Source organism: Musa acuminata, chromosome BXJ2-6 (assembly GCF_036884655.1).
Source record: "Musa acuminata AAA Group cultivar baxijiao chromosome BXJ2-6, Cavendish_Baxijiao_AAA, whole genome shotgun sequence".
In the NCBI taxonomy this organism is placed as follows: domain Eukaryota; kingdom Viridiplantae; phylum Streptophyta; class Magnoliopsida; order Zingiberales; family Musaceae; genus Musa; species Musa acuminata.
Window position 1 is genome coordinate 42260141 of NC_088343.1, and position 23958 is coordinate 42284098.

The following is a 23958-nucleotide window of genomic DNA, read 5'->3' on the forward strand; positions in this document are numbered from 1 at the left end:
GTGGCTTGGGTTGAGTCAGCCGCCGAGTCAAGAACCGACCCGGTCCCGACCACCCGATCTAATGTAATTGACTCGGGCCACCTTCCTCGCTTCGGAACGCCGCAACCCCCTCCATGCCATCTCATAGGAAGCGAAGACGACGAGCTCAAGAGCGATCGTTGATGGATCGACCACCCAGCACCCCGAAAGCAATCTTTGCTTCCATTCTTTCCTTCTACCTGCCGATGCCGACGCCGCAACCCGTGTGCCTCTCCACGCCGCTACAAATGGCCCCTCTCCCCAGGATTCACCCACCACTTGGGCGGCGTAGGAGGCGGTGGGAAGATGATGGAGTCCGGAGTCCCTCTCTGCAGCACCTGCGGCGAGCCCGTGGGGTTGTCATCTGCGGACAAGGAGGAGGCCTTTGTGGCTTGCCAGGGTTGCAACTACCCTCTTTGCTCCGCCTGCCTCGAGGATGAGATCAGGGAGGGGCGCGAGAGCTGCCTTCGCTGTGGGAAGCCTTACGTTCGCAACGTGACGGGTTCGATCTTTCGCTCTTTCTCGGAGTTTGCTTTCAATTTCGTGCTGAACAAGTCGAATGTTGCTCCAGTTAGCTTGGTGAAGGGGTGATCGGTCGCTCCTCTTTGTTTTAGTAGTTTAATTCTCCGTTTTCACGGTTAGGGTAGGAAAAGGAAAAGAGATGCCATTGTTTTTTTAGGAACAAGATCGACAGATTTGATCGTTAATAACCGATTTATGGGGTTAAACTCTGCAGAAAAGGCGACTGAGGAGAGCAGCAATCACGAGGCTTCAGGTGTGAGATTGAGAACCGCAGGCCATGTCCATGATCACCAGGTATGTCTTCTCCTATTGGTATTTTGTTTGATGATCTCTTTTGTTCCTTGTTATTTTATTTTGCTGAAGCTTAAGACTACTACGATACTGCGACAATCAACTTCAATCCGGTAAATAGTTTACAAGAGGTTCCTGTTTCATCTAATTTTCACAGGAAAATGGAGGTCATGTTAGAAACTCGAGTAGTCTCTCCATGGTTGAAAGTGGTAGGTACCTATTTGATTGTTTCTTTTACGCTGTCATATTGGTTGGATACTTCATATATTGTTTTTTCTAAGTTCGTGCAATTGTCGATTAGATCAGCTTTGCGTATCGTATCGCGTCGGTTCTTCAGGCTCACTCATTCTCACTGGTTCTTTGTTGGTTTTACTCTTTCTCCAGAGGTAAATGGTGAATCTGGGAACCCATTATGGAAAAACAGAGTGGACAGTTGGATGGAGAAAAAGAGTAAGAAAAAAACTTCAAAGAAGGCCGACAAAGCTCAAATTCCAGTAGAACAGCAGATGGAAGACCAAGAGTAATGACATATTTCCATAAATAAAAATATTATTTTCTGAACAAACTAGAATATTTCTTATCGGTACTGGGTGACTTGCTTTCTGTTTAGTAAAGTTCTTAAGGACGAGCAAAGACACATGAGATTGCATGGTCATACTGCATCTGGTCATCTAATGTAATAAATGTTTCGGGCAACTGGTTGGAGCTTGAAATTTTTTTCCATGTCATGATTTGATAAGGCTGTGTTCTTTGCTTCCTTTTTCAGGATAAGAATATTGCTCATTTGCTCCATCTGATTTGACCATGTGCAGGTCTCCAGAAGCTGGACAGCCACTTTCAAGGATCATTCCACTATCACCTAATAAGTTGACTCCATATAGAGCTGTGATCATAATGAGATTGATAGTTCTTGGGCTTTTCTTCAATTACAGAGTAACCAATCCTGTTGATAGTGCTTATGGTCTATGGCTAACGTCGGTCATATGCGAGATTTGGTTTGCAGTCTCTTGGGTATTGGATCAATTTCCCAAATGGTCACCTATCAATAGACAGACATATATTGACAGGCTATCTGCAAGGTATACATCTATCTAATGGTTCAAACATGTTGAACGACACTATGCAGAAGAGATTGTATGGAGCAGTCAAGAAAGATTTTACTATAGTTATCTCATAAAACTTCAAAACATGTATTAGATTTTTTTTTAAGGTAGAATATCCTGTTAACTTAATTACGTCGTTCAAAACAACATCCATTTAGACTTTGATGTTAAATTTTGGAAATAGTTTCGGTGGTATAAAATGGTGTTTTGGTTGAGTGGGAGGAAATGAAAAAAAAAATCTAAGATGAAGTGTAAATACTGCATTAAATGAGAAATCTATAGGAAAATATATTTGCATTTGCTTCCATGATTGTGTATGTTCATAGTCAATCTGCAGACTGCAGGTTGTATTGGCTATATTGCATTAAAGATATCAGTGTTCTATGAGTATTTGTTAATTCTTGTACTCTAAATACTGATGAAGTTACCACATTTCTAACTTAGGAATATAAACAAAGTCACCACTTACAATCAGCCTGACAGATATTTCTTTTTTTAATTGGTTATCCATCCGAATATGTTAATGATTATGCTCGTCGTATCATTCCCTTTTTAGTTTTGGTTCAATATGAATGAAGCCTTCAGGATTTTGTATTCAGGAACAGATGCGTACATTTTAAATGAGGAGCTTAAGTGAAACATTTTGGTGAATAATGTTATGATGCTCTAGCTGGATAACCTTTCTAAGATCATGTGAGAAGTGAAACCTAGAATAGGAGCAACAATCGCCAAAAATCTTTAATAAAAATATCACAGCAACAAAAATGTGAGGATGATCTTTGACACAGACTTTCCAAGGATGATCTTCCATTGTCATTGTTTGCAGAACTCTACCTTTATTTCTTTTTTATTTGATGGCATTTTCTCTATATGTTTTAAAACTATCTATCCATGTAAACTTGTTAGTGAAATTTTAGATAGGTATGTTTCTTATATCGAATAGCAGATCTAAATAACAAAAGATGAGAACAGGCTTGTTATTATATAATCACTAGAAAAGTTGACTTTAATATCTAATTTCCAGATATGAAAAGGAAGGAGAAGAGTCACATCTGGCTCCTGTAGACTTTTTTGTCAGTACTGTTGATCCACTAAAAGAACCACCATTGATTACTGGCAACACCGTGCTTTCAATTCTTTCTGTGGACTACCCTGTTGAGAAAGTTTCTTGCTACGTATCTGATGATGGATCCTCAATGCTTACTTTTGAATCTCTTGTTGAAACTGCGGAGTTTGCTAGAAAATGGGTTCCATTCTGTAAGAAATATTCAATCGAACCACGGGCACCTGAGTTCTATTTTTCTCAGAAGATTGATTATTTGAAAGATAAAATACAGCCATCTTTTGTCAAGGAGAGGAGAGCAATGAAAGTAAGTATTCTCTGGAGAGCCAAGAGATTTCTTGGAACTTCTGAAACCATTTTTCACAAGTTGTTATCATTGATATATGTTCTTGTTAAAGGGTTAAGGTAGATCAATAATAATACTCAAATTAGAGGAATGCAACAATGAACTAATGATTCTATTCTTCACAGAGAGACTATGAAGAATACAAGGTGAGAATAAATGCTTTGGTTGCCAAGGCTCAGAAAACACCTGAAGAGGGCTGGATCATGCAAGATGGAACACAATGGCCAGGAAATAATCCACGAGACCACCCTGGCATGATTCAGGTTCGTCGCATTCTTTGGCTGAAATTACTTAATATTGGAGTTCTAAAATGGGTGATTGCATTTAATATCTTATTGACACCTATATATGTGTTTGTAATTTTCCTCAAAGGTTCATGGCAAAATTAGATATCCTTGCTGATTGCGTGCAGACTGTTCTTTTTGCCTTCTCTCTTTCTTTGTCGCATTGGCCAGATACATCATATGTTCATCATTGTTTGTTAAATCAACATACCACATCTCTGTCTATCAATTGCTACCTGTTTTGGCATATGAAATATCATAGGAGCATTTTACCAAGGCAACTGGTTTAATTCTGAACATGGAGCCCATCCAATCAATAGGTTCTGATGGTGTTTCAACTTTCAACTGGTTTAATTCTGAACATGGAGCCATCCGGCCAATAGGTTCTGATTGTGTTTCATACTTAATTGTCCACTGTCTTCTTATGTTATCAGAAGTATCGAGTACCAGATGCTTGGGATATCAATTAAGGATATATATTTGTGCATATGTCTTCTTTGTACAAATTCTTCTCTCTTGGCGTGTTAGTAGATATCATTTGTTCATTCGCTTGTAGTTCGCTATGTTATAATTATCTTGAACTATGATATTAATTATTATGAAAAGTTTTAGTGCTTGCTCAAGTATTTGATCGTTGATCTTTTTACAAACTTTTGGCAGGTTTTCCTCGGACATAGTGGTGCCCATGACATAGAAGGAAATGAACTTCCTCGGTTAGTTTATGTTTCAAGAGAGAAGAGACCTGGATACCAGCATCATAAAAAAGCTGGGGCCATGAATGCTCTGGTAGACTACTCTGTCAATTTCTTATTAATAATTAGTTTATACACTGATGTCATCCTCATCATTATTCACAAATATATAAATCTTACAGGTTCGGGTCTCTGCAATTCTTACAAATGCCCCCTTCATTCTTAACCTTGATTGTGATCACTATGTTAATAACAGCAAAGCAGTCCGTGAAGCAATGTGTTTCATGATGGACCCAGAAGTTTGTAGAGATGTCTGTTATGTTCAATTCCCTCAGAGATTTGATGGTATAGATCGGAGTGATCGATATGCAAATAGGAATATTGTCTTCTTTGATGTAAGATTCAAATGATAGAAGAACCCTACTACTAATGATTGCTGGTGACTTTAGACTTTAATGATGCTTTTTCTTTTATATAGGTAAACATGAAAGGGCTTGACGGCATCCAAGGACCAGTATATGTGGGAACTGGGTGTGTTTTCAATAGGCAAGCGATGTATGGGTATGGACCACCATCTTTGCCAGTCTTGCCGAAGTCCTCATTTTGTTCTTCATTCTGCTGCTGTTGCCGCCGTTCTAAAAAAGCTCCTGATGACCAAAATGATGTTTATCGAGATGCCAGGCGTGAAGACCTCGATTCTGCCATATTTAATCTAAAAGAAATCAACAGTAAGTATATTGTATTGTGGTTGTGTTGAAAGTTAGATTTTTTTTAAAATTGTATGTTCTATGGCTACTTCGTGCATGCAGATTATGATGAATATGAAAGGTCCCAATTGATCTCCCAAACGAGTTTCGAGAAGACCTTTGGGCAGTCTTCAGTTTTTATCGAGTCGACTTTAATGGAGTATGGAGGAGTGCCTGAATCTGCAAATCCATCAACTTTGATCAATGAAGCAATTCATGTCATTAGCTGTGGATATGAGGAGAAAACACACTGGGGAAAGGAGGTGAGCATTTGTTTTCATTCTTCTTTCTCTTGCCTGCAACAAATGTATCATGTTGCAGAGGTTGTTGTACTTCCTAAATTTTTTTATTCATTTACTAAATAAAAATTGAACAGATAGAAAATAGGTTCTCATGATATTGTCTTGAGGTTCATTGTGGGCTTCATAGTTTAATGTTTTCTTTAGGGGCTTCCAGGTGAGTAAAACATGTAAACAAGTCCTGTTCAAAGCAATGTGTTATCTCTGCATAGTCCGTATCGGGAATCATTGATCCATTAGAGAGTTAGGTTAGGTTTGTGTTCAAATGAATTTTGTAAGCAGTGAGGTTTAACTTTTCCCTGCCTGGCATGATTTGGTTTATCAACAATCTTCTTGTAGTCGTGACCTGGATCAGTCAATCCAACACAGTTTAGGTAATTGTTGTCACACACTGTTGAAATATAATGTATGATAAAAAGAAAATATCTCTATCAGAAAAGCATTGCACCACTGCATCATAAGAGTCTCAGCAGCTTTATTATAAATTTTGCTTAGTTGCCCAACTCTATTCATATGTCTCACCTGTAAATTTCCATAAATGGATCTAAACACATCAGATTCACAAAAAGCATTGTTTCTTATTAGTCAGAATTTGTCAAGCTTGATCGTGAGATTTGTTTGTCATGGAGGCAACGGAGTTACTAATAAAAATATTGTGGTTCACATCAAACTTATTTAGTTGACTCAAGCGAACTTCAATTATATTAAACTTCCATATGCGGACTGCTTTTATATACTTGTATTGTGCATATGCACACACGAGTAACCCAAGTACTTTGTACGAAATTATCATACCACCAACCTGGTTTATCACTCTCGGTATTTGGGTATTGTAACATAGCTTGTTCCTTAGCATTGAGTTATAATTGCTTTTAATTTACCATGCGATTCTTCTTTCCCTGACTTTAAGCAGATTGGCTGGATATATGGATCTGTCACGGAAGATATTTTAACAGGTTTCAAAATGCACTGCCGTGGCTGGAGGTCAATTTACTGCATGCCTTCAAGGCCTGCTTTCAAAGGATCTGCTCCAATCAACCTCTCTGATCGTTTGCATCAGGTTCTTCGTTGGGCTCTTGGCTCTGTTGAGATCTTCCTTAGCCGACATTGCCCGCTTTGGTATGGATACGGAGGTGGCCGTCTTAAATGGCTTCAAAGATTGGCTTATATAAACACCATTGTCTATCCATTTACATCACTTCCACTTATTGCTTACTGCTCGTTACCAGCCATTTGTCTTCTTACTGGGAAGTTTATCATTCCTACGGTAATGCACCATTCTTTCATGGCCTACTTAAAGGTTTTTTATTGGAACTATCTTTTTTAACCTTGGTAGTGACTGTCTTATTTATTTATGATTTTGTTGTCGTCCAGTAGTTGTAGGAATTTATATCGTTCTCTTTGGTCCATTTTATAGTTAATCTGTAAAAAAAAAGCCTAAATATATTAGGAAGTGACCTGGTTCACTTAGTTTAAAGTTGATAATAACATTGTATCTTTTCCCTTTTGCTCATTTCAGCTTTCCAACATTGCAAGTGTCTGGTTTCTTGGTCTATTCATATCCATCATCTTGACGAGTGTTCTTGAGCTGCGATGGAGTGGTGTGGGTATCGAGGACTGGTGGCGTAATGAGCAGTTCTGGGTGATTGGAGGCGTCTCTGCACATCTCTTTGCTGTTTTCCAAGGATTTCTAAAGATGCTGGCAGGCATCGACACCAACTTCACTGTAACTGCCAAGGCTACTGATGATACCGACTTTGGTGAGCTCTATGTGTTCAAGTGGACAACTGTATTGATACCTCCAACAACCATTCTAGTCGTCAACTTTGTCGGTGTGGTTGCTGGATTTTCTGACGCACTGAACAGCGGTTATGAATCCTGGGGCCCACTTTTTGGGAAAGTATTCTTTGCACTGTGGGTGATCCTCCATCTGTATCCATTCCTGAAAGGTCTCATGGGGAGGCAGAACCGAACACCGACCATTGTGGTGCTGTGGTCAGTGCTATTGGCTTCAGTTTTCTCACTTTTGTGGGTGAAGATTGATCCATTCATAAGCAACTCAGGTGCTACTAAGTCTGAGAATTGTGCTTCCATCAACTGCTAAGCTTCTTTCCAGAAAGGATGGAGATCTATAACGATGATCAAGGATGCATGCAACCTTAAAATTTGTCTTTCTTTTTTAATAGTATCAATAATGAGTACTAAAAAAAGCTCTGTAATGTATCACTGAAACAGGAGGTGGACTCTATTGTGTTAAAATGTGAGCTTGTTTCCCAAAATATGTCTACCATGAATTTGTAGCTACCATGAATGTGTATATTCGAAATCCCTGAGTAACAATAATTTTACTTGTGTGAAATTTTGATAAATTTTGTTGGTCAAGAAATATTTTATATTTGAAAATATTTTGCTGACAAAATCTTGAAAATTACAAATAGGATGATGATAACTAGCCTATCTATTTATCATTAAGTTTTTGTATGGTTAAGAGAATGCTTGGAAGTTAAAACATGCTTTTATTGGTTTCTCGTCAAAACTGCAGTAATAAGAGCTCTGAGCTAATTATATATTATCTCTATAATTAGTTATCATTAGTATTTTGATCTTTATGTTTTTATAAATTATATTAAGATTCTTATATTTATGAAAGTAAAATATTTATGTTGACGAAAATATCATAGAGTTTATCACGAAGAACGTACTGTCTCATTTCAATTGATCACTGAGCACGTGTGATGTGATATTTTCATCAACAAAAACAATGATGTAAGAAAAACAAAAATAAATATTTTACAAGAATTAAAATATTAAATATAATTAATTATAAGAATATTATATAATTAATCCCTCCAGTAACCTTTGCATGGGGATAATTAATCATCCCCTCAGAAAACCCTATTTCGAAGACAGGACGATGCAACCTGGAAAACTTTTATACATTGATGATTCGAACAACCTAAGCAGCACCGCACCACATCAAAATTCCATGGAAGGCAGGAGAGGTGGAGTCAGCTGCACGAGTCAGCGACAAGGCAATGGGTCGATCTGCACGACTGCGCGCGGGGGCGACTCTGCCCACCGCCCATCCTATCCATCACGTGTAGAAGGCTGCTTTCGATGCGCAGTAAGGTTGAAGCAGCCTCACCATGTCCCTCTGGATCTCGCAGTCACCTCATCCCCTCGGACGCTTCACCTCTGCAATCCCCCCCCCCACCTCCCCCCGCCCCCCTCGAACACCTTACGAGCAGCAGTCGGGTTCGCGCCTTCTCCACCCACCAACAACTCTCGCCTTTCTTCCAACTTCGCCTTCCATGAGTCCTCTGTCAGTATCTCAGATCAGAAAAACTAATGCAAGAATCAACGCAGGTGCCACCCGAAAGCGATCGACTTTACCGCTGGCCGATGTGTCCGTTCCCCAAAAGAAATAAACGTCAGATCCCCTCTTCTTCCTGCGCTTTCTCGTGAACCACAAGCCCTTGTAGCCAAGGAGGTGATGAACCGGCGAAGCATCGACCGCCTCAAAGGTATTATTGTTAGCTCGGCTAAACGATTGCGTAGGGTGACAAAGATTGTAGCGTTGTACAACTCGATTGATCTGATACAAGATTCCGTGAATCTGAATCTGCTGTGTCTGCAGATAGTCTGGTGCTCGCCCACAAGACGAAGACGAAGACGAAGACGAAGACGACATCATCATCTTCATCATTCTTGGATGTTCATGTATCAGTGGCAGCTTAGTGCGGAAGGCAGAGCCAATAAATGAGTACAGCATCATGTGGGAACTCAAAGCAGCGACCACTGCGCTAGAGACGGAAACTTCATTGATAAGATAAAGTAGAGTGACGAGTAATGAACGCTATAAAAGGACAGCAGGATGTCTACAGCGCCTATAGAGCTAATAAAAAGGACAGGTGGGAGAAGAAGACACTGTGATTAAAGCTCTATCCCTCTCGTCGACTCAAAAACAGCATTGCTCAACCAACATTCCAAGAGTAACCAGCATCGGTTTTATCTGCAAACAGGAAGGAGATGTCTGGGGGAGAGAGAGAGAGAGATGGTTGGTTGTGGGTCGCTATGTCAACATGTGCTCCAGCTGATCGAACCTCTGAGGAGAATAATGCTGAGTAGTAGATAGATAAAGGTGGATTTTTTTGCTGCTGAGATCGAACTTCTGCTTCAGCCGCACAGCTTGGAGAGGCAAACCAGGAAGATGACCAGGAAGACAAAGCAGGACAGCCCGATGGCCACTCCGAGCACCAGCTTGCTCGGCCCGTGGTGGTCCCCGCCGCCGCTCCCTCTATCCCCGCTCCCGTCGTCGCTGCCGTCGTCGGAGTAGTCCGACGAGTCCGCCCGAGTGGAGCGGTCCGGGGGCGGCGACGCTGGTAGACCGTACTTGTCGCAGGGGGCGATCCCCAGCTTGAGCTTGGAAGAGAGCACAGTGTGGTTGTAGCAGAGGTTGCTGTTGCCGCCCACCTTGAAGACCTCGAGTCTCTTCAGGAAGGACGCGTTGACGGGGAGCACTCCTTGGAAGTTGTTGTTCTCCAGATTTAGGAACTTCAATCCCTTCATCCCAGATAGGAACTTTGGGATGCTTCCGTTGAACTGATTCGAGCTAAGATCGAGGTGGACGAGCGCCGAGAGCTGAGACATGGAGTCGGGGATGGGCCCGGAGATCGAGTTGTGCGCGAAAGATGCGTTTTTGAGAGCAGCGAGGTCGCCGATGGAGTCGGGGAGGGTTCCTGTGAGCGCGTTGGAGCTGAGATCGAGGGTCTGGAGGAAGCCGAGAACGGAGATGGAGCTCGGGACTGGGCCCTTAAGGCGGTTGGAGGAGAGGTTGAGGTGGACGAGGTTGAAGGCGTGCCAGTGGTGGGGGACGAGGCCGGAGAGGTTGGCAGAAGAGATGGTGGCGGAGCGGAGGTGACGCATCTGGGAGAGGACCACGGCGGGGCCGCTGGCGACGACTGGGACGCCGATGACGGAGAGGTCGGTGAGGTTCTGGATGCGGGAGAGCCACACGCCGGTAAGGCGACGGAGGGAGGCGGTGCAGGAGAAAGAGCGGAGAGAGGCAACGAAGGGGCCCGGGAGGCGCCTCGGGGCGGCGATGGGGCAGCGGAAGAAAGCGAGGGAGCGAAGGGTAGACAGGGCCCGGAGCGCGGTGGTGGGGAGGTCGAGGTCCGGGGAGCAGTTGGCGAGGCGGAGGGAGACGAGGTGGCGGAAGGGAGCGTCGTCGTCACAGGCGGTGGCGTTGTCGCGGGGAGAGGGGACGGCGCAAGGGTCGCCGGCGGAGGAGAACCCCATGGCCTGGAGCGCTGTGAGCTGGCGGGGGTCGAGCGTGGAGCCGTGCAAGTCGACCAGGGAGGCGGTCGGCGACAGGGACCGGGGGATGGCGCCGCCGCCGGTCCAAGTGTAGGACGAGAGCAGGGTGAGAACCATCGAAAGGGCCGCCAGGCGATGAGCCATTTGAGCTCGGAGGGAGAGCGAGAGAGAGAGAGAGAGAGTCACAGTGAGAGTGTAGTGAGTGCAGCGAGCGAGATGAGAGACGTTTGTATTCATCGTGAAGTGCGATTGATGCATCGTGGCCGTCTGATGAAGGGCCAAGTGATTTCTTGATCGAAACCGACGGTCAGCGGGTCGGGTTCAGGTTTCCTTCACGGGCTCCGATCCGTCCGGACACTTTACAAATACTAACAACTAAATCGGATGCGCCTAACCGGGTCCGGATCCGCCTGGCCTAAATCGGATCCCCTAAGGGACGGTGTTACGGCTGGCCGAATCAAGCTCCGAGCCTCACAACCCCCCAAGGCTGCAACAGCAGCCTCTTCACTTGTACATAACCCATAACCTCATCAACGTTTTAATCTAACTAAACAGGACGATCAAATCCAACATAAACAGACAACGGAGTTTTATCTCGAATAGGAATCATGTTGGAACTTTACATCCCCACATCACATATAGATTCTGAATTGAAATACAATGTGACAGAGAAATGTTGGCTGATAAGAGAAGCACGACAACATACTCCGTTTGGCAGAAGGAAGCGATCTTAGAACATACTTACCCGGAAGAACCACAGAAATATGGAGGCTATTATGAAGCACGCCATGAGGAAATTACAGTAAGATTGACGTCTCCAACAGCCACCCCTCTCATCACTCTCCAAGGAGTGCGGAATGCTCGGCTCTCTCCTGACATGCCTTTCCTCCATCGACCTGCTGCCTTCCTCACCGGCGATGTTCTTTGCATTCACGCCGCATATTTCACAATACCTGCATCCAGATCAATGATTTATATGTCTGCTTGCAAATGTTCAGCTATGATTCAAATGCACTTGTCCAATGAGATTGAAAAGGAGTTGAGCAACCCATCCACAACCCGTTCATTTAGAAAGGAATCGAGTACAACCTCAAAATGGATGTTTAAACTTACCCTCAGTTAGCTCACCACATTCAACTGGAAAAAAATGGTAATGTAAAATTAAAGCATATTGAGATACTCAAGGTCATGTCAGATCGAAGAAAATGAGATGCAATTATATTTTGAAAAGAGCATTGTGTAACAGGAACAGGGCACTCTTCGTAACGAAAGAAGACTTGATTCCTCAAATTATCGCAAGCTAAGGAGGCCAGACATCAGGTATTTTATTTGTTTCTCTGTAAACATGATGAGCCCTGCTTACACTATTGCCAAAAAGCTATTGGACTTTTTCTTCACCATGGAAAAGGTTTTCCAAAGATGGAACTGAATTTGTTGTTTTCCATATCTACAATTCAACCTTGTCTTTTCTTGCATTAGATCTATTTCACACATAAAAATATTTAGACATTTCTAATGACCATGCCACAAATATAACTACTAGCAACTTTTTTAGCTCAGTTACAAGTCTGGGATGCTCAACTACAGGTTTTGGCGATATAAAGAATCCACAACATAAAATATCTGTTGGTAGAAAACTTTACGGGTCTATGTAGAATTTGTAAAGCCAGCACAGATGAAACCTACATTTTAAGGCTTGCAAAGAGAAATGAATCAGATCATAGTGACAGAGATGCACGAAAGACTCAATCACCTATCCACATTTGTTTAGGTTGATGCTCACCAAACTTATACATTGTGATAGGGCCTTGTTTATATTTCTGTCCAAAACAGAATGGAGGTATAACCAAGATCAGAGGCATATCAGTAACTGTATGGATAAAAACTGTCTCATATTTATGATACATTTAGAACTAAATGTTAATCGAATATGTCTTATTGTTTTTCCTCTCACATTATGTATTTCTCCATTTATCCTCCCTCTTACCAGTCTTTGTCTTTTCTTTCTCCTTCACCTCCATTCTTTTGTTTTTCTCTCTCCTTCCTATCTTTCATGATCATCATCATGTAACTCTCTTTCACCCTAAGAAGGGGAGGGTTGTCTAAAAGGAGGTGCACCACTATCATATATCTCACTCTTACGGCTTCACGGTGGATAATTACTTAGTATTGTATCAAGCACTGACAGTCCTATGTTGCAAATGGCTGACCACATACAGGAGTAAAGTTATAGTCAAAAGTTATAGTCCTATGTCAAGCATGGCTATGTCTAGCGGTCCAAAATGAGCAGAATAGCCCTTAAACTGTCATCAAGTCCACCATTCTTTAATGCAAGGTTGATTTGTTAACTTGAGGAATTTGGATTTGTCTTTCATTAATGTAGAGAATGAAATTAAGCTTGTAGCTTGGAAGGACAAAAAATGATTCAGAACCAAAGTTGGTTTTGTTTTTGGTCTCCTTGGAGGTCCTCAACCTAATCATGCTTAGCTTTTGGAATATGATGTCACATAAAGTTCCTGATATCTTGGATGTAACTTTGTCTATTGCCTATCTCAAGATCATATAATATGAAATCAACCCTCCAACCAGAAAATTCCACAGTAGAAAATGATTTAGCTGAACAATTGTGATCTTGTCTTGTACAGCACTAAAGAACAGGAAAACAAACACCTTTTCTGAAAAGGTGAAAAGAGTCCCTTTGAGGAACTTCTTGCAACTTGGCAAGCACAAGTCGCATATGGAAGGCATCAATCAAGCACGCGATAGATGAGAGCAAGTGCTACAAGTGCATCAAAGGAGCTACTACCAGATCTAAAGGCACTTGCCACAGCCTTCAGATAGGATTAAGCGTTACCACCATCAAAGAAGTCTAATCGGAGAACAAAATCATTGACATACCAAGCAAGAAGATAAGAAATGGATTAAAGGAACACAAGAGAGATGAAGAAGACTACCGGTTGCCCTTCAGCCTAAACCACTCCTCGGCGCAGTGGCGATGCGCGACGCCGAGCTCACCCTTACACCCGCAACCGAGCTGAATTAGCCCGGATCCCTCTTCTCCGCCGGCGGGGCTCAAATGGCAGATCCTGCACACCTTCTCGTCCTCCCGGTCGCTACCGCCTACGTCGGTCCCTTGGCCACCGCATCCTACGTCGACGACCACGCAGGCGCCCTTCTCTGCATCCGGAAGGGTCTCCGCATCCCCATCCCCCCCTCCCGCGGCCGACCTTCCGCCGGAGCCAGCAATAGCGACCAGCACGGCGGCGTGGGATTCGACGCCATTTCGCGGCGCAACATCGGCCATGGAGTCTCGGGCACCTGTGAAATTTGTGCTTTGTTTGGCCTTTTGGGGAGGAATCGAAGCTCGGTTCGGCTGCTTGCCTCCATCACAAGTAAAGATTAGATTAGCAGTAACGCCACCAAACAAGGAATTGATGGAGACGGGAGACTGTCGTTTATGCTTAGAGAGGAGTCGAATTGAAGCCATAGCAGGTGATTACTGCAGTTGATATAGAGTTTATTGAGTCATTTATACGGCCCATGGGCCATAATCCATGTAAGATGAATCTTCCCGGAAATTGGGCCCTATTCTTGGGCGGCCGCAGTTTTAAATAAACCGGCTAGCTAGGGTTTTTGGCGAACGAAAAAGGGGGAAGCGGTGGGCGGTGCAGGAAGAGATCCATGACGTCGAAGGTGTCGCTCAAGGGGAAGAGGAAGGCCGGGAAGGGCTCCAAGGGGCCGGAGGAGCGGTCGGCGTGCAAGTGCTTCAAGGAGTGGAGCACCTGGGCGATGAAGAAGGCCAAGGTGATCACTCACTATGGCTTTATTCCCCTCATCATCACCATCGGCATGAACTCCGAGCCCAAGCCCCAGCTCTACCAGCTGCTCAGTCCCGTCTGATGCCTCCCTCCACCATCGGCAAGCTTTTAGGTTAGCGATCTTGTGCTTACGCCTGTACAATTAGTGACTTGTTGCTCGATTGGACTTTGCGAGTCCTAAGTTGACGACCGTGCTTGATCTTCTAAAGCGGCTTTTTCTGTAGCTCCATAGTGATCGATTGGTTTCTACTGCTTTTTGATGGTATGTGCTGATAGCATCGTGCTTGTCGTCCATCAGGAGATTTGGATTGCCGACGATAGATTTCCATTAGGTATGGCTGACCTTGTTATACTGCGTGCATCACTAGGGTAGAGAAATCAGTCCAAGATTGTGTTACTTGTGATCGATTTCAAGAACAGTTTGCGGACTCCTTTACCCTCTGTCGATCATCGTATGTGATTGAGCCTGAGATGTATGCTGACAGAATCTTTATCGATAGATGACAACATGTATGCAAGCAAGAGACTCTTACTGCTTCCTAGCACTAGCATTCCCCAGTGGGCGGGCACTCAACCATCTTCTTGACTCCTCATTCAAAAGCTCCTTTGAGGAGCCAATTCCACCAGACCATGTGCGTCCATCAGGGGAAACGGAAGACGCAGAGCCGGTAAAAGGAAGCCAGTCTGACATCGATATGGCACAAGCAGCAGCAGAGGCAGAGGTGGACGTGGTGGTGCCGAAGACTTGGGCTCCGGAATCTCCGGCATTCTTGGAAATCAGTGAAGGCGACATCCACTCTACCGCTTTGGCCATCTCAGGTCTCGTCATCACAGAGAAGTGGGAAACTGGAGGCCGAAGCTACTTCAAAAGCAGCGCGGCAATGCTTCTTGGGCGACAGCGGGTGGACTCTTATTTGGAACTTGGCCCAGGCCCAACCTTTGTTCTGTGACCTTCTCAGCACGTGTCTGGCCATCCATGTTTTCGGAATCCAAATTGGGAAGTGATGTCCTAGGTGGTAAATAAGTTCATTAATTAAGTATATTAGCTCTCTACTCGTCTCCTTCCTGCCTTTTGCGGGAAAGCTAAGACTCCACCATCGTCAAGTGGTGAGTGGTGTGTGGTGCAGTGAACTTGTGAGGAAGATATTTCACAGATCTTTCTGAGAGGGAGAGGTCAGGGGAAAAGAGACCTACGTGGCGAACCCGGATGTACGACTGGATCTCCACGAGGACCATGTTGGATCATGCCATTATGATTAGCAAAGCTTATCCTTTATGTAGCGTCCCATCACTCTTAGCTGATCCAGTACATAAAGGCTCACATCCATAAATGTCTAGGAAGCATATACCTAACTTGGATGCCACTTATTAACAATCACTTGTCTGCTACTTCCATGTCATCCTTTGACCCATCTCTTGTGCTGCGTCTACTTAAATGACACTCCCTAAACAAGGATGTTTCGGCTGCTCTGGTGAAAGAAGAACAAGAAGCAGAAGAAATTGGAGACAGTTGACTGTAGCTCGCTATCAGAAAGATGAGTGACGGTGCGGCAGTAGTCTTGTCACATGGTGGCATTCACGTTGCTTAGTGGCCAGTCAGCAATAACGTATTGTTGCGATGGCGGCCTCTCTCGCCTCCAACTAAGGTGGATGAGGTGGAGATATATATATATGCTCATGACAAGGTGTCGCACGTCTTATATATCCAACACTCCAATCACGCATCAACATCTAACGCTGATGCCTGTAGAGTTCCAACTTGGCAGGTTGATCTGGCCACGTCAAAAAGATCGAAGGAGCACATCACGACAGCTTTGTGAGGTTTCTCTGATCAATATGTCTCAGAGATTTGTCTGTCGGATATGTTTCTCACGCACCGAGTTGTGTTGTAGTGCAAGAACAACTTTTCTCGGCGCACATCATGGTGGGATCACTGCGGTTGGAAAGGTAGATAAAAAGATCGAGGTTATCAGACCAAACGGTGAAGTCCACCGACAGCTGCTTGACGAGTTCTTTCTCCCTGGCCTGCTGTTGGGTGTCACCTGCAACCCCCCCATGTCTCCCCCATCCATTTCCTCACGTTATGAACCTAACATTAAACAAAGCTTTCTCTTCGAGCCAGCTGTGAGTTAGACGCAGTTACTTACGCGAGAAGAATGCGTTCGATAGGACTCACGACGGGGGGGCGCGCGTGGATGGTGACGAGGGACGAGACGACCGAGAGAAAGCGACAGGAGGATTGCCGAGATCTTCTCACTCCTTTGACCTTTGCCGAAGTCAAGTTGGGGATTCCAAAACCGGCTTTGGGTGCTAATTAAGATGAGGTGAGGCTGAGAGGATACAGGAGGAAGATTGTCGTGATCCGTTGCCACTTCCGGCTCTTTTCAGTTTTCAGCCCCACCACCACCACCATCAGCACCACCACCACCACCAATGCGTCCACCGTGACCACCACCAAATCCGTCTCGTATAAATTCCACAGCTGGACTTGGATTCTCCCTGCGTATCCGGATCACATACAAGAAAAGCAAAGTCAGCGCCCCCACCTTTCTCCTGTTCTACCTTCGGTCCATTGCGCTTTAGCTCATCCCGTTCCATGGACGACAACGACTGGGATCTGTACGCCGTGGTGAGGGGCTGCTCTGCGGCAGCGGTGGCGGCTGAGTCGGATCCCCTCTCTTCGTTGCCTCCTCCTCTTCCTGTGGTGAAAGAGGAGAGTTTGGGAGGAGGAAAGGACGAGGCTTTGGGCTTTCCCGATCTCATGGGCACGTCGACGTCCCCTTACGAGCTGGAGGAGCTCTGCCAGCCCTTCTACATCAAAACCCATCTGCAACCGCTGCAGCAGCGGCAGCTCCAGCCACTGCTCGTCCCGAAGCCGAGCTACCGCCCTTCCTGCGCCCCGGCCACCTCAGTGTTCCCCGCTTTAGCCGTCGTTCCGCATCAGTTGCAGCCGCAACTGCGGCAGCCTCAACGTCCGGTCTCCCAAACACCCCGTTCTAAGAGAAGGTTCACTTCTGCTCTCATCTCATCCTCTAATCGTATCGTCCTCTTCTTCTTGTTCGCTTCAAACCTTGTGAAGAACAAAGGAGTCATTTCTATGGGGTACTGATGACGAGTTGGGGAAATCGTTGCACCAACAGGAAGAACCAGCAGAAGAAGGTGGTGTGCCAAGTACCAGTCGATGGAGCCTCGTCTGATATGTGGGCTTGGCGGAAGTACGGACAGAAACCCATAAAGGGCTCCCCTTATCCAAGGCAAGGCTATAACCCACCGGACCTTCTCCTCCTTTTTCGCTTCAATCTTTGCTTCCAACTTCCGAGTTCTAATATTTGACGAAGCGACTAACATTGGGAGGTATGAGCAGAGGTTACTACAGGTGCAGCAGCTCCAAAGGATGCCAAGCCCGGAAGCAGGTAGAGCGGAATCGGGAGGACCCAGGGATTTTGGTCATCACATACACGGCGGAGCACAACCACCCCGTCCCCACGCACCGCAATTCTCTCTCCGGCAGCACTCGCCAGAAGTTTCCGCCCACCGGCTCCTCCGCGCAGCCGCCGCCCGCCTCCGGATGCGAGGGAGACGGAGAGCAGCTGAAGTCGCCCGGCAGCCACGTGCCATCGAGCCCTCTTCCATCTTCGGCCGTGGCACAACGTCCTTCGCCCACAACAGCGCTTACGGACTCGGTCGAGAGCAAGGATGATGAGGAAGACGAGGATGAGGACGAGGACGAGGAGGAGCTGTTGACGGTGGGAGACATGGAGATGATGGGCGCGGACGACTTGATCTTCCTTGGCATGGAGGTTATAGATGGCTCGACCAACACCGCTGGGACCACCAAATCCCCGGCAATGGTGTCCGTCGGCTCCGCCTCCTTCGAGGAGGATGGCGGCTTCGAGGAGCATTTCTTCCGTTCACCTTGGGTGGCTAACGACAATGCGGCGGCGGCGGCTGGTGGCAGCTGACTGCCGACGGCTCTTCTTGCTGCAGCTATATACAGTGCTTAATCGTCTTTTTGTTTCCTATTTGGTTCGGATTTTTTGTCCCCTCTTATTTCCTGTAGAAATGATCTCTGTACATCTTTGCATGTCTTCTTCTACGGCACAAGTCTGGCTGTGTAAAGCGATACTAGTAAGCTTGCGAGACAAGTCGCCATGTATGTATTCGTCCTACTATTTTACCTCTGAGAGTTGTGTGATCTTTTGTTCCTCATGGTTGTATTAAGAGATTGGAAATCTTGTGCTGTTTGTGGAATTATCCATCTATTTATGCATGCCCTATTTTTATGTGCTCCTAATATTTCATGATATTTTTATTCTATACATCATGAAATTGGGATATTTCGATATTTTAACCTTATTTTTAAGTGAAATTCGATGCTACTTGACAGTATATTAGCACATAAGAACTAACAATATAACATTAATAAGAAGACTAATTCGACTCTATAAGATTGATCATGTAGAAAGCTAACTCAATTCGATTGTCCTTTAAAATTAGGACTAATTATAGACCACCCTATATAATTAGTTTTCTTTAGCATCTCAATTCCTACATTTTTAAAAATTACATTAGGATCTCTATAGTTACGAGAGTGAAATATTTAATCACGTTTCTTTTCACGCTATCAATTTTGTTGATGTAAATACCGTACTGTCACGACCTTAGCTGGTTTTGCCTAAGGCGTGCGACACCCTCGCGCGTCCGTCCGCAAAGGTCAGCCTCCCCGAAGCCTCCCATTGTCCCTTAGGACCAACAAAAGAGAGAACGGGTTAAAGAGAACGCCTCAATCGGGATCCACAAGCAAACATGTCCGAAAAACACTTCATAGACAATGCAAATTACAAACAGACTTTACAAGCTCTGAATAGTTGCACAACAAAGGGTAAAATGATCCATTACAGACCGAAAAGCTCTCGAACGTGTCCACATGACACAACCTTTATTTACAAGCCTAAAGAGGCCACCAACCCAACTAAAATAGGACTATTAAGCCTTCGGCCGCCCCTTTACATTCTTTACAAGGCATGAACATGCCAAAAGACAACGGACAGACATAAGCATTACCTCCAACATCTTGTTTAGAAGTTTGTCCGTTACATTCTCCCCCACTTATCCCTTCGACGTCCTCATCGAAGCCTTTGTGAACACTGCAACTCTTCGCCTTTGCTGAGTCTTCAATCTTCTGCTCCAGCTGCAATGCGCCTCCTGGCTCCCAGCTGCTCTCCGCTGCTGTTTTTGAGTAGTCGAACTTTGATCCGCCATGTTGCTTCAACTCACCAATGACTCTGACTCTGGTGTGGGGTTGGCTGAGTTGTGTTGATCCTCGTTGATTCCTGCGGATCCACCAAATGAAGGAAAAGACCATTCTTACTGCGCCAGTTTCTCAAAATTTCCACATGCTGCTTGAACTGGGTGGATGCTTGTTGGAGCTTTAACGAGCATCGCCTCGCAAACTTCTGAAGTTTTGGGTCATTCCTCCACAAAATCTGCTCATTGACTCTTCTTTCAGTTAGTTGTCACATCCAAGTAGGTTCGCATCACTTCCGCTTTCGATTGGCATTTCGTTGGGAAATGAAGCGGACAATCTACTCTCAGTAGCACTGATCACCGTTGGTGAGGATTTTGACAACTATTGTCTTCCATTATCTTCGAAGGGTCTTTGAACTTGTGCAGAGCTCCTCTGCTGGATAGATAAGAGAACTGGGGTACTCGGTTTCGCCCATTCTCTTAAGAGTTGAGAAGACAAAGGTTACTTGACTTCGCCCGCCTCCTCGAGGTTGTACTTCATGCATCGAGCTGGTTACTGGCCTTCGTCTGCTCTTTGCTCACACTTCTGAAGCACTTGAAGTGTTTGCACTCCTTGCGTTGAGTTAGTTACTGTGATTCACCTTCTCAATGCCATTGAACTTCTGGAATGCAGGAAGTTTTCACCCCAACTTGGAGTAATTCTCTGATAGATGAGGTCGCCTCTGGGATTGTACCGTCTTCTCCATCAACACTACCGCCTACTCCACTGAGTAGCAAAGGTACAGCACCGCGTACTGCCTGCTTCGTTCCTTGGTCGTGCACTCTTGCATGACCCGAAGTCCTTCACTTACGGCTATCTTGATGAGAAACTTTGTTGACACCGGTCTTACGAAGTTTCTTGGCCTCTGCCCTTCAGCCTTGTCTCGGTACTTGGAGATTGCCTCTGCATGCTCCACCTCCTCGGCCCCTTTCACGACCAAGCGCTCTCCCTTTGTGAGAGCAAGGGATCAATGACTTGCATGGAAGTCCCGCCTCTGCGGTACCATGGCGCTGCCATGCCCATGGCCCTACTATCCGTCGCCTCGCCTCTGTATCCCTTTCCTTCACAATCAGTAGAGATGTCTCCGTGGCACTCCTCTGAGTCCACCTCCATTCTAACTGATGCTTGATTTTGGGTAGCTAAGTCCCTCTGGACTCGTCGTCGCTTCCTCGCCCCTTTCGACTTCCTGCTTCAACACCTCTGTGTTCTCCAAGCAGTCTGTTTGGTCGATGGAAAGACAGACTGCAACTCCCATGCATGGCCTCTGCCATCACATTGTAGGGTTTGCACCGATTCTGTTCTCCTTAGCTTCCTTGGTAGCAACGTTCGCTTACTCGACCTTGTCCTCTGACTTGTCGGGCTCCCTTAAGCGAATATGAGCTCTGGAGCAGTCCAACTCTCCAGCTGCTTCGATCATACCTCTGCATGATCAAGTCCCTCTCATGGGACTCACTGGTACTTGCATTCGAACTTTTCCCTTGGTGGAACCCAGCCCCCATATGCTGATGACCAAGGTTTTCATCCGATGCAAAATTCGGTGCACGCTCGGAAGACCCGCCTCTGCGGTACCATGGCCTTCACTCCTTGAATCCATAGCCCTTCTTGCCGTCGTGTTGTTCACCAAAGCGGAGCTCCCAGTAGCTCCCGATCATACCTCCATATGATCTCATCCCTCACGGGACTATGTCGTGTGTGTCGCATTGCCACGAACTGTTCCACCACGATCCGCTGCACCATGTCGCCTCCTGGTGACATCTCCATTGCATTCTGATCCTTGTGGAATAAACTCGAATTGTGAACCCTCCATGTGTGGCCTCTGCCAATACATCGCAGGGTCTCCTCCACCTTCGATTTTGTTCGCTCCTTTGGCAATCGACCTTCATCCACCCACTCTTGGGTCACACCTAGATGAAGCACCGCTCTAGGACAGTCCGTCGCCTAGTAGCTCCCGAAGTCCACCGACTTCAATGTAATTTGTGCACCATTGTCTGGATCCTGGGCCTCTGCCCCTACCAGCACAATCTCCACTGCGCACCGCTTCCTTCATAGCAACTCGAATGGCAACACTGTGGCATATTCTTCAAGAGTACCCGCCTCTGCGTCCTCTTGCCCCGTGCTAAGGCCTTCTGTACCCAACTTCGCCTCCGCAAATTGAGTCGCCTTAGTTCCTCCATCGAATGCTCCTCCGAGATAAGGTGCATGTGCCCCGAAGCTCCCTTCGTCTTTGGCACCATGCAAGATGAGTCCGCTCTGTCAGAATGAAGGACCCAGGGAACAGCATGATTCTACTCCTGCCTCTGCAAGAGTTTATGTCCTTGACCTCTGTCTAGGGAAAGCGCTGTGCCTCTGCTCCATGTTCCAACTTCTATGCTGGCTCCCTTCATGCGGCTTGGGTACTTCGCCAAGTTACACCCAAGTTGCTCCGCTCCTCGTTTCTGCATTGAGTCGATGGTGGCCCTCGCGCCCACCATTCCACGGGTCAGCCCTCCCTTGAGTCCGATCTCCATATCGACTCCAAGTGTGCCTCCATTTGAGTTGCTTTGGGTCGCTCCCCCACTTGATCTCGCAATGCATCCACCAATGCATTCTCTCAAGCGAGATCATGCGACGACTCCTCGCCGCTTGCTCAGTCCATCGAGCTTCGTGGAGTTGTTGTTTGTGAGGTACTCCTCCTCAACATGTGAAGTCCGTCTCACATGATTCTCCCTCTGGAGAGCTGAGACTTATCCCTCTTGGATAACTGTCCCGTTGGAGCAACATCTCTCTTCGTTTCGGAGACCACCATCCCCTTGGACTACTCCGATCTGCTGAACAAACTGTGCATTGTTCTGCCTCTTGCAAACGCACTTACTAGATTGCGCCTCCACGTCAATACAGCCACCGCTGCACCCCTCAAGGCCTAGCAACATGCTGAACTCGTTGCACACTTCAGCCTCCTCCGGACGTATCCTTCGCATGTCGAAGAGAAAGTTTCAATGCTCCATGGCGCCGAGTCTCGACCGCCTTGGGATGGCCACGAACAATCCATCGTCCGCATACAAGCCCATGCATGAGTACCGAATTCTTCGAGTTAGCAATTCCCCTCACCTCTGTGAGCTTTGCACAACTCTTTCGGTCGCTGAGCAACTCATTCCACTTTGCATGGTCTCGTCCTTTGCCAAGCGCCTCGCTTGCCTTGAGCACCATCAAGTAAAGTTGTCAACGTTGAGCCGTAGCTCAAACTCAGCCATCCCAACCTTTGTGCGCTCCAAATTCTTCCAAGCTTGCCTGTTCTCGTGGTGCCTCTTGCGCGAAGGGTTGGCCATTCCTCTGAATGCCAATCTCAGATGCCCGCTCCTCTGAGCGACTCTTTTCCCTACATCTCCATGCCCGTTTTCCCTCAAACGGTCGCGCGTGTGCTGACTGCCCTCAACGCAGCCCCGCTAGGTCCCCCACGTTTGCATGTCAAGTGTTTCTATGAGTGCTTGTCCCGCTCTGATACCACAATGTCACGACCTTAGCTGGTTTTGCCTAAGGCGTGCGGCACCCTCGCGCGTCCGTCCGCAAAGGTCAGCCTCCCCGAAGCCTCCCATTGTCCCTTAGGACCAACAAAAGAGAGAACGGGTTAAAGAGAACGCCTCAATCGGGATCCACAAGCAAACATGTCCGAAAAACACTTCATAGACAATGCAAATTACAAACAGACTTTACAAGCTCTGAATAGTTGCACAACAAAGGGTAAAATGGTCCATTACAGACCGAAAAGCTCTCGAACGTGTCCACATGACACAACCTTTATTTACAAGCCTAAAGAGGCCACCAACCCAACTAAAATGGGACTATTAAGCCTTCGGCCGCCCCTTTACATTCTTTACAAGGCATGAACATGCCAAAAGACAACGGACAGACATAAGCATTACCTCCAACATCTTGTTTAGAAGTTTGTCCGTTACAGTACGTACTCAATAATAAATTGAAATAAGAAAGGATCAATACACGCTTAGTGGTAAACCCTGTGATATTTTCATCGATAAAGTCAACAACGTAAAATAAAATTAAATTAAATATTTCACTTTTATAAGTATAGGGATCCTAATATAACTTTTGAAAATATAGAGCCGGAATACTAGAGATAACTAATTAAAAAATCTATAACCAACACTCAAAATTAAGATAGATTTATAGATTTCTCAT

The 23958-nt window shown here is 45.7% G+C and overlaps 4 protein-coding genes and 1 pseudogene across 5 annotated transcripts; 3 read left to right on the forward strand and 2 right to left on the reverse strand.

Moving 5' to 3' along the window:
* The first annotated feature begins 92 nt into the window (after nt 1-92).
* Nucleotides 93-7733, forward strand: LOC135615705 (cellulose synthase A catalytic subunit 4 [UDP-forming]-like). Its single transcript, XM_065114557.1, has 13 exons — nt 93-520; nt 755-834; nt 989-1040; nt 1216-1351; nt 1644-1910; nt 2959-3304; nt 3469-3606; nt 4288-4413; nt 4502-4714; nt 4798-5047; nt 5129-5328; nt 6278-6631; nt 6884-7733. The coding sequence occupies exons 1-13, from the start codon at nt 325-327 to the stop codon at nt 7466-7468; spliced, it is 2943 nt and encodes a 980-aa protein (XP_064970629.1). The 5' UTR covers nt 93-324; the 3' UTR covers nt 7469-7733.
* An 896-nt stretch (nt 7734-8629) lies between these two features.
* On the reverse strand, nt 8630-10901 carry LOC135615706 (receptor-like protein 51). Its single transcript, XM_065114558.1, has one exon. It carries the CDS (start codon nt 10822-10824, stop codon nt 9541-9543), a length of 1284 nt encoding a protein of 427 aa, XP_064970630.1. The 5' UTR covers nt 10825-10901; the 3' UTR covers nt 8630-9540.
* A 344-nt stretch (nt 10902-11245) lies between these two features.
* LOC135615707 (probable E3 ubiquitin ligase SUD1) lies at nt 11246-14121 on the reverse strand. The gene is made up of 2 exons (XM_065114559.1): nt 13635-14121; nt 11246-11633 (listed from the first exon to the last, which is right to left on the reverse strand). Exons 1-2 carry the CDS (start codon nt 13982-13984, stop codon nt 11411-11413), a joined length of 573 nt encoding a protein of 190 aa, XP_064970631.1. The 5' UTR covers nt 13985-14121; the 3' UTR covers nt 11246-11410.
* Nucleotides 14122-14333: 212 nt separating this feature from the next.
* Nucleotides 14334-15873, forward strand: LOC135613701 (mitochondrial import receptor subunit TOM7-1-like). Of its 2 annotated transcripts, none has more exons than XM_065110740.1 (2): nt 14334-14610; nt 14723-15873. In XM_065110740.1, exon 1 carries the CDS (start codon nt 14362-14364, stop codon nt 14578-14580), a length of 219 nt encoding a protein of 72 aa, XP_064966812.1. In that variant the 5' UTR covers nt 14334-14361; the 3' UTR covers nt 14581-14610; nt 14723-15873. The 2 variants fall into 2 exon arrangements, with proteins under 2 accessions (XP_064966812.1, XP_064966813.1); XM_065110741.1 differs by having other exon boundaries at nt 14797-15873.
* An 859-nt stretch (nt 15874-16732) lies between these two features.
* Nucleotides 16733-18686, forward strand: LOC135613702 (WRKY transcription factor 22-like; annotated as a pseudogene).
* The last annotated feature ends 5272 nt before the right edge of the window (nt 18687-23958 follow it).